At 52.0% G+C, this 16,721-nt stretch overlaps 1 protein-coding gene and 1 pseudogene across 1 annotated transcript in view; one reads left to right on the forward strand and one right to left on the reverse strand.

The window, feature by feature from the left end:
* The window catches only part of LOC102868707, an 11,769-nt pseudogene extending 3,958 nt beyond the window's left edge, over positions 1–7,811 (reverse strand).
* The window catches only part of EML6 (echinoderm microtubule associated protein like 6), a 308,568-nt gene that overhangs the window by 277,069 nt on the left and 14,778 nt on the right, over positions 1–16,721 (forward strand). The window contains exons 28-31 of the mRNA XM_006880926.1: positions 8,745–8,823; positions 12,984–13,113; positions 14,317–14,415; positions 15,423–15,596. Of these exons, the coding sequence (XP_006880988.1) occupies positions 8,745–8,823; positions 12,984–13,113; positions 14,317–14,415; positions 15,423–15,596 (482 nt within the window). The remainder of the gene's footprint in view (positions 1–8,744; positions 8,824–12,983; positions 13,114–14,316; positions 14,416–15,422; positions 15,597–16,721) is intronic.

Below are 16,721 nucleotides of genomic sequence, written 5' to 3' on the forward strand. Positions count from 1 at the left end.
CCCCCCTGTGCTCTCCCTTCCCCTCCTCATCTCCCCCTACTGCTCCATCATCCTCATCTGTGCTTGTGCAGAAACCTATAGCAGTGAACTGGTCTGTAGGTATGGGGAGGGAGGAAAGAGGTAGTTAAATGCTACCTTCATAAATACTGTACTTATCAAATTGCTTCATTTTCTGTATTATGTGAAGCCAGGTGATGACTTTTATATGTGTGCAAATATCAGGAATTAAACTTGCCACTCAGTGTAGAATAGTCTTAACTTTTTGTCACAAAGAGTGTGTAAGATTTAGAGATCTGGAGGTCTATAAAACTCTTGGCTTGGAGAAAAGACTGCTACATTAAGGAAGTCACAGTCCTACAGTGGACTCAGTTGAGTCAAACCTTCTCACTTGTGGAAATGAGGGAATGAACCGCAAACAGCTAAACACTTGTCTGTCAAAACGGAGGATCTGTCACTCTTAGAAGACAGAGGCTATGTTGGGTCTGATTTCAAACAGTCGCGTGTCTGAGCATGTCTCCATTTGGAGGACTGAAGGCAGCTAGGACTGTCTGGTCTCCCTCTTGGACAACTGCATGGTCATGAGATGGTAACTGGGGAAGTGTTTACACATATGGTTGTCAGGGTGCATAATTCATGCCCCTGGAAACAATTGTTGTTGTTATGTGCTGTCAAGTCTCCTGAGACCTATAGTGACCCTGTGGACAATAGCTCTGAATCCTGCCTTACTTATCCTGAGCCAGTCTCACTGTCGCTGACACATCTACCCCCATCACCACAATCACTGAGTCAGTCCATCTCATCCCAGGTCTCCTTCTCCTCTACTGTCCCTCCTCTCTTCCAAGTATGGTGTCTTTCTCTGAGGACTGCTTTCTCCTGACAACATGCCCAAAGTATTTGAGACAGAGCTTCAAAATTCTTGCCTCCAAGGAGCAGCTCGGTTTCATCCTCTCCACCATACACCTGTTTATTCTCTTGACAGTCCACGGTATGCTCAGTACTCTTCTCCAGCACCCCATCTCTCAAAGGCATCAATTCTCCTACTATCCTTAGTCACTGTCCAGCTCTCTGATGCATAGCAAGTAATTGCAAAGACCATGACGTGGATCAGGTGCACCTTAGTCTCTAGACTGACACTGTTGCTCTTCAGTGCCCTGGTGAGGTCCCTGACAGCACATTTTCCCAGTGCAATTCATCTTTTGATTTTCTCACTGCTGGTGCCAACCGTGTTGATCAAGGAACCGAGCAAACTGTAATTGTTAACAATCTCAGTCTCTTCTGTGTCTATCATGACGCTGCCAATTGGCCCAAAGGTGAGAATCTTTATTTTCTTGATGTTGGGCCTCAATCCATATTGAAGGCTGCAGTCCTTAACCCTCTGCAGCAAGCGCTTCAGGTCCTTCTCAGTTTCAACAAGCAGGGTTGTGTCATCTGCATAATGCAAATTGTTGATGAATCTTCCTCCAATCCTGATGTCCCTTTCCTCTTCATAGAGCCCAATCTCACGGATGATCTGTTCTGCAGACAGATTTGGAGGACTCAGGTCTCTGTGGGTTTGTTTAACGTACATTATCGTGCCCTTTTAACCACCAACCCCACTCCTTAATAGTTCGCATTGTGAGTTGCCATCTTTTACCACTCTGTGTTCCTGTGTCACTTGTCAACTTCCTGTCTGAAGAGTTGCAGCCCCCCTCTGCCGCAGTCATGGGTTATGTCGTCACCTCAGTCCTCTCTCCTTCCACGAATGGTCTTTAGATCTGACCCTCCCCCCTGGTTCTCCTGTTCATCTTCCTTCACATAGCCAGTTCCTGGACACCTCCAGCTTCTCCTGGTTCACCATCCCTACCCGCCTAAACTCTGCTTTCCCAAGCCTCTGGGTCTGCAGCCTCAGTTTGCTCTGACCACCTACCCCGTTACTCTTAGGATTGGTGAGAGTCACACAGAGGTGTGACTCGCAAACATTTGTGAGTCCTTGTCACCAGCTGCACCAAGGCCCCTCCTGCCCTGACTGCCCTTTGGCTGACGAGGTGTCTTTGGTTGACTCCCTCTGCTGTCCTCTCTGCGGTCACCCAGGATTTCATCTCTTCTTCATCCTTCCTCCTGACCCCTGTTTCCTTCCTACTCTCAAATGTCAGTGTGCCCTCCTTTGACGGAAAAACAGAAGCAGGTGGGCATGAGCTTTCCCTCTCACCTGTCCCATCCTCCATCCTGCATGAATCGTTCCTTTCCCTTCCTTCCTTTTCTTCACAGAGGAGGCTCACCCTTTGTTCTACCAAGACTGTCCCTGGGTGGGTGCTGGCCACCAGCCTCCTGCCCTGATCTCTCTCTGTCTCTGTCAGGTCTGCAGGGCTGAGCCCTGTACCAGTATCTGTTTCTCCATCAAGTACCACATTTCAGGATTTCTCTTGAGGAAAAGCAGTTCCCCTGACTGACCTTCCGCACACTTCCACAGATTCGCACCCTTTCCTTCCCTCGCCTCTTCCCTTCTCATCCATATTTCACAAAGTCTCTCTCTCATTCGTTTTTGTTTTTAATAGTTTGTGGTGGTGTTCACATGTCTCAGAAAGGCACACCATCCTGTGTGAGGCACTGTGTTAAGTAATCTACACCCATCGCTGTTTGATGCCATCTGGCCAGCGCGTCTTCTCTCTGGTCCACGCCATCTTTCTTCTCTTCAGCCATTCTGCTGGCCTGGTGACTTTCTGATTCTTGTCTACCTTTTTCTTGCTTGTAGAGGAAGAATTTGTTCCTTCTAGAGTATTTGTGGGTGTGTTCTGTCGAGTCGGAACTGACTCGTAGCTGATCCTCCAGCAGGTTTTCAGAGGCAGTAAATCGCACAATCACACAGGGGCAGATTGCCTGTCCTTCTCTCCTACAGAGCACTTGGTGGATTCGAACCGTGTGCCTCTGAGTTGGCAGCACAGCTCTTTACCACTGAGCCACCAGAGCGCCCTTCTTATAGACTAGACTAGTACTGCCACATGGAAATGCCAAATTTTATTGTAGCCAAATTTAAACGTTAAAGTCAGAAAATTAGTTTTATTTAATCCAGTGATACCATCATTTTAGCATGTAATCAATAAAAATTACTGTTTTGTGTCCCTTTTAAAAACTTACATTGTTCTACATCCCTTTTAAAAAAATTATCTGTAAAGGAGCTCTGGTGGCCTAGTGGCAAGAAGCTGCACTGCAATCCTGGCGGTGCATGGTTTGAATCCAGCAGATGCTCCGCTGGAGAAGGAGAGGCAGTTTACTCCTCCTGTGCCAGTCGGATCTGACTCGACGTTACACAACAACAACAAATTCTTTGTCCTGTCCTCCTCAGCTGGTGTATATTTTTTCAGTTACAGCCCATCTGAGTTTGGACTTGCCACAGTCATGGGCTTCAGAGCCACACGTGGTGAGTGGCACCATGCAGGATGAGGCCTCGACTCTCATTCACTTTTTACAAGCATTCTTTCCTGGTCCCCCTTCCCCCTCCCTCCAACCATTTCTTCTATCCTGTCAGTTCTCAGCGTTTCCCCTTTGTGATCTCCATCCTGTCTGTACCTTCTCTCCAACCACTCTCACATCCCACACGCTGCCTGGTGACCGTCATGACCCTTCCTCTGACCGCGGCCTCTCGGCTGACCTCTTAACGAACACCGCCGTCCACAGGTGCCCAGATCCCGTGTACCCAACGTGAACTCATCCTCCCGCTCCTTGGAATACCTCCTGTCTCCATCAGTGGTAACCCCATCCACCCGGGATCCATCCCAGAAGAGACCTGGATTGTTCTTCCTCCTCCCTCCTTGAGCCCAAGGATGTCAAGGTCGCGTCAAGTCCACTTTACTGAGATACTCCCTGGTGTCCCACTCCACAGCCCGACTTACGTCCGTTCCTTGTTCCTCATCGCCCTCCCCTTGATTATCACAGTGATAGAATTATCACTCTCCCGTCTCCGCTCTTGTTCTTGTTGTCGAGTACCATCAAGTCAGAACCAGCACAGAGCTGACCTTCCCGCAAATTTTCAGGGGCAGGAAATCACCACAGAATGGAACCCTCTTTCTCCACAGAGCAGCTGGTGGATTCGAACCGTGTGCCTTTGCGTTGAAAGCACAGTTTCTTACCACTAGGCCACCAGAGCTCCCTTCTTCACTCCTAGTTCTCGCCAATTCATCTGTCATGACTCAAGTCTTTCACCCAAATAATTTAATCCCTCACTGCCATCCATTCAGAACCAGCTCCTACCTGCCCCTGCACTGGGGTCTCAGAGACAGTAAATCTCATGGGAGATTATCTGTCTTTTTCTTACTGGGCATCTGGTGGATTCAAACCGCCAGAGAAGTGCCGCCTTTGGATTAGAAGCTGAACTGCTAGGCAGCAACCCACAGACAGTCAGGGATCCCTTAATAACCAATAATTTTATGTTCATTTGATAGTCACTGAAAATAGCCAAATCTGGAGCTTTATTCCCATTTTTAAAACAGTTAAGCTGTGATATCACTTTCTTATTGTCATCGAGTCAGAACCAAGCTCTAGCCCTGGGTTGTTGGAGGCTGTAAATCAGGTGGGAGGGGATTGCATATCTTTCTTCTGCGGAGCGGCTCGTGGACCACTTGGGGTCATGCCATCCTCATCTCTGACCCAGGGCCATTGCCGCAGACATTGTGCCAGTCCATCTCCTTGACAGTCTTCGTCTATTTCTCTGACCCTCCACCTTTCGAAGCGTGATGTCCTTCTCCAAGTTCCCTCCTAACAACATGCCCAGAAGAGGCGAAACCAAGCTTTGTCCTCCTGGCCACCAAGGAGCACTCTGGCCGCACTGTCTCCAGGATGCATTTGTTTATTCTCTTGGCAATCGGTGGGGTGTTCAGTGTTCATCCCAACACCACAGCTCCCTACAGTCGGGTGCGTTTTCAAGGTGGCAGCCTCCTCTTAGGGCATCTCGTGGTCCTCCTGCCTGACTGCCTTCCTCCAGCTGACACCAAGCAGCTCTCCCGATTATTCCGGATGACACAGCAATACCTTTAACAGATGCCAGTTCCTTTTGGGTTGATACCTGCATGCCCATGGCTTTGGAGGATTTTCCTCTACCTGGACTTTCCCTACAGCAGCGGTTCTTAATCTCTTCTGCTAACTTGGATAATTGTAGACATCTTTTCAGCTCCGATTCCACTCATGGTTCCTTCCTCCACGAGTACAAGCATATACCGTTTTGCATTAGTGTTTTGTGGTTCGCCCAGTGCCTTGAAGCCCTTCCATGGTGTCAGCAATGTAGATGGGGGGTAATTCTAAAATAGATTTCCCTTAAAACCAGGAACCTGGATTTCACTAGAAATTTTGAAAACGCTTAGTCATTTCTGGCACATTTTAGAATCTGAAAACAGAGCTGTTATTTTCTCCAAGGGCACTTTAAGCATTGTCTGCCTGAAACAACTGAAAACACTGTCAAACGTGCATTTCTCAGCTAACTGGAGCTGAGTGTCATATGTCCCTGCTGCTCTTTCTAAAACCCGCTTGGAAGGATTTTCTTTTTCTTTTGCAGTCTTTCTGAGCCTGTCTTCCCAGTTGGCTCTTACGCTGCATTCATCTTGGGCTGAAGCTTTCCTAACTTTCTCAGTCCTTCCAGAATCTTCACTGTGAAGCCCAGGCTCCGAGCTGTCTCCTACACACCTTATGTCTCCCAGGGTTTGCTCTGCTCCTCATTCAGCCAGTTACCTCAGAAAGGGACATTGAGGGACAGACACGCTTAGGGGCCTCTGAGGAGGGAGAGCCTGTGTCAGGGAGACACCCACACACCCTCAGATGAGTCCAGGCTTTTCCAGCAGCAGGCTTAGCTGAGACGATGGAATGACAGCAGAGCTCATGGCCCGGCCTGGCCCACAGAGAGTACCAGACGCTTAGACAGGGAGCAGGGTTTTCAGGCACTGACCACCTATGACTGGGGGGATGTATCTTCAGCAGCCTCTAGCCCCAGCACTGGGCAGGAACAGGTCTGCCTCGGCAGTGAGTACTAGGTCGCGAGTTCAAGTCCACAGTCTCCTGCCTCCTGTTTCCTCCTCTTCTCTCTTCATGAAACTTCTATGGAGTTCAGCTTGACCTCTGTCTTCTCTCCTCCCTGTCCAGTACGTCTACTCTCTCACCAAGCCCCCTCCTTCCATTTCTCGCCCCTTTTTCCTTTGTTCCTTTGCCTGAGTCCTTTCAAAGGCCTGCTTGTTCCCCTGAGGCCCCTCGGAGATTCAACTCAGCCCAGTCTGTAGCCACTTGCCCCCCCCAGGGGGCTCCCTGCCAATTTCCAGCCTCACTGGGCATCTTCCTCTCTCCCACCGCCGGTGCCAACAGGGAGCAACGTGCAATAAAGAGTTTACTGGGCCGAAAAGGGAGTGGATGTCCTCACGCCTCTCTGCTCATTCCCACCTCAGCAAAGCTTTTCAGAGTCACAATTCCAGTGGAATCCGAATCTGGAAGGATTTCGATCCACAGGGGGAGAGGGGAGAAAAACAAACACTAGACCTTCAGTATTTGGCTGTGTGTGACATTTTTGGCAGATACTCCCGCGTCTGATGTTAAAGCGCGCGCGCGCACGCGCGCGCGCACACACACACACACACACACACTCTGTTTCCAGCTGCCTGGAAAGACGCCTCTAATGCTTGAATTGTGTTTTAACTTGCTTTCCTTTGGAGGCAGGGAATTGTCAAGTAAGTATTCACTGCGCTGCAGAGCTTCTCGGGTGTCGCATGGACACCCGGTCCTCTGTCTGCGGGTGCCCAGGGCACACAGGGCCGTGCTGACCATCTGCTGACTTCACCCCACGCAGGCTCCTTCCCTCTGCCCCTGTCATCTTGCGTTTCGAAGCCCTACCCCTGCTTGTGAAATGAGACACATTCCGAGATTGCTTTACTTTGCAGGTGTTTTTGGTGGTGGTTTTTTTTTTTTAAGTGAGAAATAGAAAAAGAAAAAAAAAACCCAAGGTGAAAAAACCCAAAAGCACATTGGACTGCCTGTCCGTGCGTATATACACAGGCTGGTGTATATATAAGTGCACAGTGTTTGTGCCTGTATGCATCGTCTGCACACGTTGTATAATATCTCCTGTATTATACAACCAGGGTGTGTGTGTGCGTGCCCAGAACGGAGGCCCCAGCTTCATCTCAGACGCCGTGCGATCCGTGCCCACACACGCCCATCACACGCCCCGCTGGCTTCTGTCACACACGTAAACATCCTCAGGTGAAGGTTGCCGTTCCCACCAAAACAGAAGAGTGAGCAGATGTCCCAGGAAGCGACAGTTAACGTGAAGGGACCTCCTGCCCCCGCCTGCCTCCCCACTCCACTCTGTTTGGTGGCAGTGACATCAGCTGGGGGGGTGTCGCTTTCCAGAGCTGTGCTCTCCCCCGCCCACGCTTCCCACCTCACCCTGTTCCTTTATGGGGACCACAGGACCATTTGGTCCAATTAGCACTTAGGGTTACATAATTCGTTTTGGTGGAAGAGCTCCCCAGAAAAGAAAGGTGCCTTGTCTTCCCCAGCGCCTAGCCCTGCACAGCATCCCGCAGGCAAGGCGGCCCTGAGGAGACACTGAGGATGGCTCCACTAATTCAGACCCTGAGCTTGACTAGGAGACAAGGCACGCATTGTGTGATCCCTCCCGAGATGCTGCTGTTTCTCAGCCCCGAACGCTCACTGCTTCTCTCAGAGCGCGTGAGAAGCCTGCTGCCTCCACGTTCTGCAGGCCCTGCAGTGCCCAGCAGGCCCCAGGGGCCAGGCCCAGCTCCGGACGCGCGGACTGGCACTGCCTTGCGTGCCCCGTTTTCTCTCTTGGCTGTCATGCCCGGGTAGCATGGTCTGTGCCCCACGGGAATGTCTGTCCACTGGGACGTGCTTGTGCATGAGTGAATGCTTGCTAACACTGCCCTCAACTCTACTAAGTGTCTCCCTTGGCTTTGTTTGCTGCCTTCAAGGGGATCCAGGTAATGCACCCTTTCTCGTTTGCACACCCCCGGAACCTGCACTGGAGGGCTGGGACGGGTTCCCCTCCACTGGCCCTGGGCCCCTAGTCTCAGAGAAGGCTGAGCTCAGAGAAACCCTCCTGACCTAGAATTTACCCCGTCAAGGCTCCCCTCCCTCATAAAGTCCCTGTGCATCAAATGAAGGATGGGGAAGACACACGCCCAAAACCGAGAAGGGAGAAAGCATCTTTTTAGTGTGATAGTAGTAGCTTAGGGTAAACCAGAACCCTGAGGGACAGGACAGGGTAGAGCCGCCCCCCCCTCTCATTTACTCACTTTTTTATCTCTTATTTGCCATTTTGTGAGTGATGAGGACCTGGGCACTACTGCACATGTGGCCCCAGGGCCCTTCCAAAGACTCCTGAATCCCACCTCACACCACCAAGTGGTGGGTGACCCTGTCATTGCGAACACCTCGGCCCAACCCTGCCAGAAAGGGGCTCGAGGGTTCAGGACTCTTCCTCTGTGAACTTCAGAGCTGCCTTTTGGGCAATCCCTGAATAATCCCCTTTGGAGGAGGGTAGATGTGGCTGATCCCCACCCAGTGCACCCCAGTACCTCAGTGCTTGGCTCCTGTGTCCAGGTCTGACCCTAGGGGCTGTTTGTGGCATTTCCCGGGGGCGGGGGCAGAGCAGCCCGGGTGGAGGCCCTCTGGGGGGTGCAGAGCCTGTTACTGGCCTCAGCTGACCTCGCTGGGCAGGAAACCTTGTGTCTTTGCTCACCACTATGCTTCCTGCGACCACTCTGTTCCAGGCCGCCCGTCAGCCGAGCAGCGCCCCAGCCCGAGAAACTCCAGAAGAACAACATCACCAAGAAAAGGAAGCTGGTGGAGGTGAGCAAGCCTGTGCTTTTCTCTCGTCGTCGGCAGGTGGGAACCGACTCCTAGCCGATGCGCCTGTGGGCCTTCGGAGGCTGTAAATCACGTGGCGGAGGAGCCGTGGGTGGGTTTGAACCGCGAGAGAGGCGAGCTCGTGACACAGAACACCCAGCAGACTCTGCCCAAGTGCTCGCCCACATCCCTGTCCAGTCGGAACTGACTCATAGCTGACCCTCCAGCAGGTTGTCAGAGGCTGTAATTCACATGGGAGGAGACTGCCCGTCTCTCCCTCAAAGCTGCTGGTGGATTCAGACCACCTGCCGTTGGGCTGGCAGCTCAGCCCCTTACCCACTAGGCCACCCGAGCTCCCTGGTCAGGTACAGACATTCTAAGACCTGCCTAGTGGACATCATCATCTGGGTGTCCCCATGCTGTCTCGCAGGCCCAGTGACGCCAATGGCTCGCTCTTGCCTCTGGCCACGTCAGCCACCGGAATCACACCCTGTGACCTGCATCCCTGCCCCCAGGCCTGCCTCTGAGTCCTGTGACACTGTTGTTGTGTGCCGTCAAGTCAGAACTGACCCCTTGCGGGCTTTCAGAGGCAGTATTCACACAGGAGGAGGTTGTCCATCTTTCTCCCACGGAGCAGCTGGTGGATTAGAACCTCTTGCCTTTGGGATTGCAGCACAGCTTCTTACCACTAGGCCACCTGAGCTCCCTTCCATAGATACTATTGATGCTGAAATATTCCATCAAGTCTGTTCCCTGTGCCCAACACCAGCACCACTCACTCCCAGCATCCTTTCCACGGACAAGACAGTAGGGTAGAGAGACAGGCGCACATAACACATGTTGACAGAGGTGGTGAGATTTGCTGCTCTGTCCTTGAGCACGTGCTGGGCTCCACATTTCCTGTGAAGTGTCTCAGACCTCTGAGGTAGGTATACTAAAGTTCCCATTTCACAGATGAGCGCACCGTGGCACAGCAAGGTCCCAAGCCCAGCCTCGGCGAGCCAGTAAACAGGGATTTGAACACGTTTCTCAAGAGGCCAGATGCAGCCTTGGTAAACCTGCTGTTTGCAGAGAGTAGCCCCCTTACATCCTTCTGGTTGGTGGGAGGGTCTGAAAAAGACAGCCCCTCAATGAGATGGACAGACTCAGTGGCTATGATAGTGGACTTGAATGTGGCAGAGATCTGAAGATGGGACGGGTCAGGGCCATGTTCAGATCTGTTGTTAATACGGTCTTTGTGAATTGTAAGAGGAGCTCTGGTGGCCTAGTAGCAAGAAGCTGCACTGCAGCCCCAAAGGCGCACGGTTCAAATCCACCAGCTGCTCCATGGGAGAAGGATGGGCAGTCTCCTTCTCTGTGATTAACTCTGAAAGCCCACTGGAGGGTCAGCTGTGGGTCGGTCCCGACTCTAGGGTACACAGTGGTAGGGTACTTGGTGCACCCAGCAACAGACCTCATTACTGGTCTTCCTTCTTCCATACGCTCCATTGCTGCTGTGTCCTACCACCTTATTAAACTTCAAGACCCAGGTGATCCCCACCTTGCCAATGGGGTCAAGTTTGTGGCTTTAGAACTTTACCCAGAGCACCTTCCAAGTTCATCAATCAGTAGTCATCCCCTTAATGTTTCTGTGTCTACCTGGGACTTTCAAGCCCCCGTGGTGTTACTTCTTCTGTTTGGAAGGTCCCTTCCAGACTCCCCACAGGTGGTCCTCCCCAGCGCTCCTGTTTTTAGTCTTCCCTGGGCTCCATCTCACCACCTTTGCCCCCACCCACAGAGCCCCACTCAACACTCGACCACCATTGCTTCTCACTTGTCTGTCTTCCTTTTTGTTGCTATGTGCCATCAAGTCACTGGCAACTCATAACAACCCTGCTCTATCCTGAGCCACTGACCCTAACACACCTACCTGCATTGTCCCAGTTACTGTGCCAATCCATCTCATCTGGGGTCTTCCTCTCCTGAGCTGCCCCTCCACCCTTTCAAGCATGATGATCTTCTTAGGGTTAATTCCTTCCTGGCCACTTGCCCGAAGTATGTGAGACAGAGCTTCAAAAATCTAGCCTCCAAGGAGAAACTTGGTTTCACCCTCTCCAAGACACTGATTTGTTTTCTTGGTAGTCCATGGTATGTTCAGTACTCTTCTTCAACACCACAACTCAAAGGCATTGATGATTTTTCTGTCATCCTTGGTCATTTCCCAGCTATCTGATATACAGCAAATAATTACAAAGACCATGGCCTGGATCAGACACACCTTAGTCTCCAGACTAATACCGTTGCTCTTCAGTACTCTGGTGAGGTCCCTGACAGCAGATTTTCCCAGTGCCGTTCATCTTTTGCTTTTTCCAACTGCTGGTACCAAGAGTGTTGATTGTGGATCCGAGCAAGCTGTAACTGATAACCCCAATTCTTCTCCATCTATCACGGTGCTGCCAGTTGGCCCAGTGGTGAGAAACTTTATCATCTTGATATTGAGCTTCAACCCATGTTGAAGACTAAGGTCCTTGACCTTCTGTCTAATTTACTAGATTCTAACTCACTGAGACTAGAAAACTCACCTTTTTTTTTTAATTGGAAAAATATACTGAGGAGATTTCTCTTGGAGGTCAAGGAATGCAGCCAAGCTGCAGGAAAGACAGGGTCCAGCTGAGGAACTTTGGCCAGCAAGATGACCCGCCCTCTCAGCTCCCAGGGCCCTCTGTGTACCTGGTGCATTCTTCCCTATCTGAAGAATTGTTGACAGACTTCGCACACACAGATTGTAGGTGTCCCCAAGCAGCGGAGGGTAGACTTCTTGAATGAACTCAACAGCGGAGTCGTACTAGCATTTCAGTACCATGTTCCTGGGGCACACATTCTGGCTGGCCGAGTTGGGGCCTGATGTCCACCAGGACAAGGGACACAATCACACATTGCACACTCTTTCTCTGGCAAACCTACCTGGGAGGGTGCTGCTGTCCAGGAGGGAGACTGAAGGCTGGACAGAGCCTCGACAGAGAAGCCGCTCCGTGTTGGCCGAATAGCTTGACTGACGGGTAAGGGAGATGGAGCCAGAGGAGTGCAGATGGGTTAAATGTGCCCATTTACAGAATTAGGGCGCTATCCATGCAGTAGAGGCCATGAAAGCTCTTGAGGAAGGCAGCGTCGTGATATTTGAGTCCCGTTAAGCTGACACTTGCTCTTGGTGTGCTTTGGAAAGAGCAAAGGGCCGAATCTGAACGCAGGGAAGGGCGCACGTCTTGACACTATTGCACCAGCCAGCGCAGTGCCGGGTCAGAGCAAGGAGCTGAACGTGGAGCTGAATGACGCAGCCACTGCGCTTTGTCTGGAAGACAGAAGACAGCACGGGAGAGAGACTAAACCCAGAACAGTATAGGATTGTGTGGGGGGCAGGAGAGAGCTTGGTGGGTGCGCACCAAGCAACAGGACGAGTGTGGCTTTTGCCTGCATCTGGGCTCCAGCGTCCCATCCGCACTTACGGGAGCTTATCCGAGCAGATCTCTGCTCCGTTGCCCAGCTGACCTGCCGAGCTGAGGCCCAGACGCCTCTTCTGAGGAACCCTGGTGGACGGGCATGTTGGGAGACTGGCCTCCCCTAAGGAAGCAGCGAACATACCGAGCTTGTTGAGAATGTGCATGCTCATGCTGTCCACTGGCCTGTCACCCCTAACATCTCAGGGGCCCCCAGGACAAGCTGTGCTGGATCCCTAGCTACTCAAGGCGCAGAAGGGTTCTAGTGTTTGGGGGCTGTTGGCACCCAGCGCCGGGTGCGTTAAGGGCACACACAGCGGTCGGCTCAACGTTGGTTCACGGCTCCACCTTCACATTAAGGGCCCACACAGCTGTTGTGGGCGCAGCGTTGGTTCCTTGGTTTGAGGCCCCTTCTTCGCGTTAAGGGCACGTACAGCTGCTATGGGCACAGTGGTGTTTCGAGGCTCCACCTTTGTGTTAAGGGCTCACACAGCTGTTGTGGGCACAGCATTCGTTCTTGGTTTGAAGCCCCATCTTTGCGTTAAGGGCACGTACAGCTGCTGTGGACACAGTGGTGTTTCAAGGCTCCACCTTTGTATTAAGGGCACACACCACTGTTGTGGGCTTAGTGTTGGTTCAAAGCTCACCTTCACCTGTCTTACCTGCTTGGGTCTCTGCGTGTAATTGCAGGAGCTGGCTCTGGACCACGTGTTTGGCTACCGGGGCTTCGACTGCCGCAATAACCTGCATTACCTTAACGAGGGCGCGGACATCATCTTCCACACGGCGGCGGCAGGCGTGGTGCAGAACCTGTCCACAGGTAACCGGGCAAGATGCCCCCTTCCCTGTGTCCACGCTCGAGGGTCAGTCCTGTGTCCCCAGAGCACAGGCACTTTTCTTCCCTTTTCAGCCAGTGCATGGATTCCCCGACAGGTATCCTAGGAAATTAGACTCACATTCCAAGAATCCGAATCCTCTGGCACCGGGCCACGCTTACCTTGTGGGCCCCAGAAGTGAAGTGAGATACCCTCAGGGTCTACTGAGGGGATAGAGAAAAGCCAGGAACAGGGCGGGCAGGATGTGGGTGGAGAGCGCCCCTCAGTCAGATACCAGCTAAGAACAGAGCTTAAGGAGACCTTCCCTGGTTATTTCTTAAATAGTCAACTTTCAGCAGAACCAGTTTCCAGATTTTGTCTTGACCCAGTAGCCATAGTTCTAAAACGATGCCCATTACGCAGCAGAAATGCTCAGCATACGCTGACAGTTAGGATGACTCTTAAATTCTAAGTTACAAAACTTTAAAAAAAAGGACACTCACATCTGAAAACTAGCTTAACATACTTCACCACCTGTTTGCTTTATATCGCAAAACGAATTTTTGTCCAAGTTTACACACCCTCCTAGTTGTGTGTCGTGTTAGATGGGGCACGTATTGATGACATTATTGGAGCAAGGTGGACGCTTAGATGTTCTGTACATTTTCTCAAGCATCTGGCCACATATTTGCTCTTTAAAGTAACAGTGTGCTGGTCCCTTGGATATCATCATTCACGGCAGCCACTAGGAAGACAACAAATCATTTGCTACCGTAAATGACACAGTATTTTATTTTTTTTTTCTTTAAGTTTTCTGGCTTGGTTCATGATAGGCACTGAGTTAGGGCCTTCAGTGCCTGCCGGGTACCAGTGGGTTGGCACCTTGAAGACCAAAGGTGGCTAAAAGGGAAGAGCCCACCTGGGCCACCTTCTATCCCAGCCTCCCAGTCCTGGGGAGCCCTTTCTGAGGACTTAGGAGATGTCAGTCCTTGGCCCTGGGGAGGAGCAAATGTCCCGTGTCATCATTTTTGACTCGAGAGACTCGAGATTGTAAGCTTCTGTGCATGGACTGTGCTGTGGACCACCCTGAAGCGGGGCTTGTGACAGGAAACACCAGCTCTTCTCCTGGGTCTAGAAAACATGAGAAAGGGATGATCTGTCACCTCATGCACTCGCTTACTGAGGCCGTCTCCACCCCTCTCCCCTAGGAAGCCAGAGCTTCTACCTGGAGCACACAGACGACATCCTCTGCCTCACGGTGAACCAGCACCCCAAGTACAGAAACGTGGTGGCCACCAGTCAGATAGGTAGGCGTCTCCCCAGTGGAGCGGGGCATAGACAAGGTCCCAGTTGTTGGGAAGGGGGAGCGGGTGGGACTCTAGTACCTGCCCTTTTTTGGTGGCATTGCTATTGGGTTTTGAGACCCGATAAAATCTCCTGAGTTGATTGTGAGTGGACACTCAGATGACCATCCAGATAAAGGGACAGCCCTACCCCGTGGGCCTGTGGGGACACTGATACCCACCTGTGGTGTCACGGCAGCGCCCCGGGTCTGGAGGCCTGAGGGGGGGGGGTTACGCTGGGTGAGAGGAGGGCCAATCCTTTAATCCCATGTGAAAGGGTCTCCCGAACCTCCCCACATACCTGGCTCCCCTGTTCCCTAGGGAAACCGCCAGAGACAAATGTGAGCAGATACACATTTGTGCAAAGTTTGCTGCTGGGTTGTTTTTGCTTGTGTTGGTTTGGTTTCCCCCCCACCCCTCCTTTTTCTTTTTGTCTGTCATTTCAAAGGCGGTTCTGATGAGCTTCCCTCCCTGCTCTGCCATCGACCTCACGCTCATTGTTAAATTTCATTTGGAATGTGTTGAGTGCCTGGCTCTTAAACACGTGACTTACCTTAGCTATTGTTTCCCCCGATGCTTTCTCATTGCCATTGCCCACCCACTGCAGGGGATAGGACCGAAACCCCAGGTAAGGCTGCTCCCTCCCGAGGCGTGTGACCCAGCACAGCAAAATCATGTCCCTGCACCGTGTTTGCTGCTTGTATCTGACCGAGCGGCAGATACAAATCCTTGACCTCACCAGTTTCCTTTGCATAAAATCCTCCATGTGTGTGTCACACCCAAGCGCCCTAGTTCTCTGTCCTCAAAAGCACCACCAGCCCCTGCCGCCCGCCATCCTCGCCTGTGGCAGGTCGGGATATAGGTCTCGTGTGCCAGTCACTGGAAGACCCCTGAGTACTTCAGGAGGCGGGTACCTGGGCCGGCGGCTGCACTGTTCTTCAGCCTCGCTCTCTGTCCCCTCCCGCGCTCAGGGACAACGCCGGCCATCCACGTGTGGGACGCCATGACCAAACACAGCCTCTCCATGCTGCGATGCTTCCATCCCAAGGGGGTGAATTACATCAACTTCAGCGCCACCGGGAAGCTTCTGGTCTCGGTGGGCGTGGACCCCGAGCACACCATCACGGTCTGGCGATGGCAGGAAGGTAACCAAGCCGGGCTCCAGGCCCGACCTGCTGAGCTGGCCTGCACCCCACATCCACCTCTCACGGCGACGCCCACCCCAGGTCCCGCTGCCACAGGTCTCCAGAATCCAGGGTTCTCGAGGTCCCAGAGGACCTCGTCTTCGGTTACTGCCACCAGAAGGCTGGCCAGGGTGCCGTGGGGGGTCCTGTCGGTCAGTTAAGGTTTCTAGTCACCGTGGGCAGCGCCCGTTCGGCCCTTGCCAGCATTCCTCCTGGTCACCATGGATTCTGCTACAGTCTTGTCACCTTGAAGGCTTCACAGCATAAGTGGGAGTGACGTGTTAGCACCAGAGTATCTCAGATACACACGTTTTGGTTTTCAAGATTTGTTCAGTGAGCATTTCTTCTATGATTAAGGTTTGTTGGGACTTATTATTTGTAATGTACTCTTATCTGCTTGATTTCCTAAGTATACAAAGTAAATTTATTTTTGCTTTAGTTTGAGGTAGCAGAATGTTTGTCCGCCCTCCTTCTCCCTCTTCTCCCTCTCCCCTGCTCATTCTCCCCTTTTCTATTTCCCCCCTCCCCTTCCCTCCCTCTCTCTCTCCCCCACCTCCCCCTCTTCCCCTCCCTCTTACTCTCTTCCTCCCGCCCTCCCCCCACTTCTTTCTCTTTCTCTCTCTCTCTCTCTCTCACACACACACACACACACACAGAGTAAATTTGTGATCATTTCCAAATCAAATATACATAGTCTTCCGAGCATTTTGTCAGGTCAGGCACTGCTCTGGTGAAAGCAGATCCAATTAGAACACTAATGAGGTCTGCCTCCAGGGCTCACTGTTACGCGGGCCATGCGGGGCCAGGCACACATGACAGCCAGTTCTCTAGGCCACTTTCTTGAGACCTGTTCCCCCAGCCTCCTCGTCCGTGGATGGGCGTTGAGAGACCCTGCAGAGAGAGAAATGAGCACGCCATACGTGGCCCTTGGGAGAAAGGCCTCTGAGGGAATGTTCAGGATGAGACCCAGGCACCACATTCCGTCAGGAAGCAGCTGCCTCCATTTTTAGGAATCCACATCTTCCTGCTTTCTCTTCACTAGGGGCTTGACTGGGTCCACATGGCCTGAGGTCACTGTTTGGAGAT

The sequence above is a fragment of the Elephantulus edwardii genome, unplaced genomic scaffold, assembly GCF_000299155.1.
Source record: "Elephantulus edwardii isolate Elephantulus edwardi_28Jun2011 unplaced genomic scaffold, EleEdw1.0 scaffold00011, whole genome shotgun sequence".
NCBI lineage: Eukaryota > Metazoa > Chordata > Mammalia > Macroscelidea > Macroscelididae > Elephantulus > Elephantulus edwardii.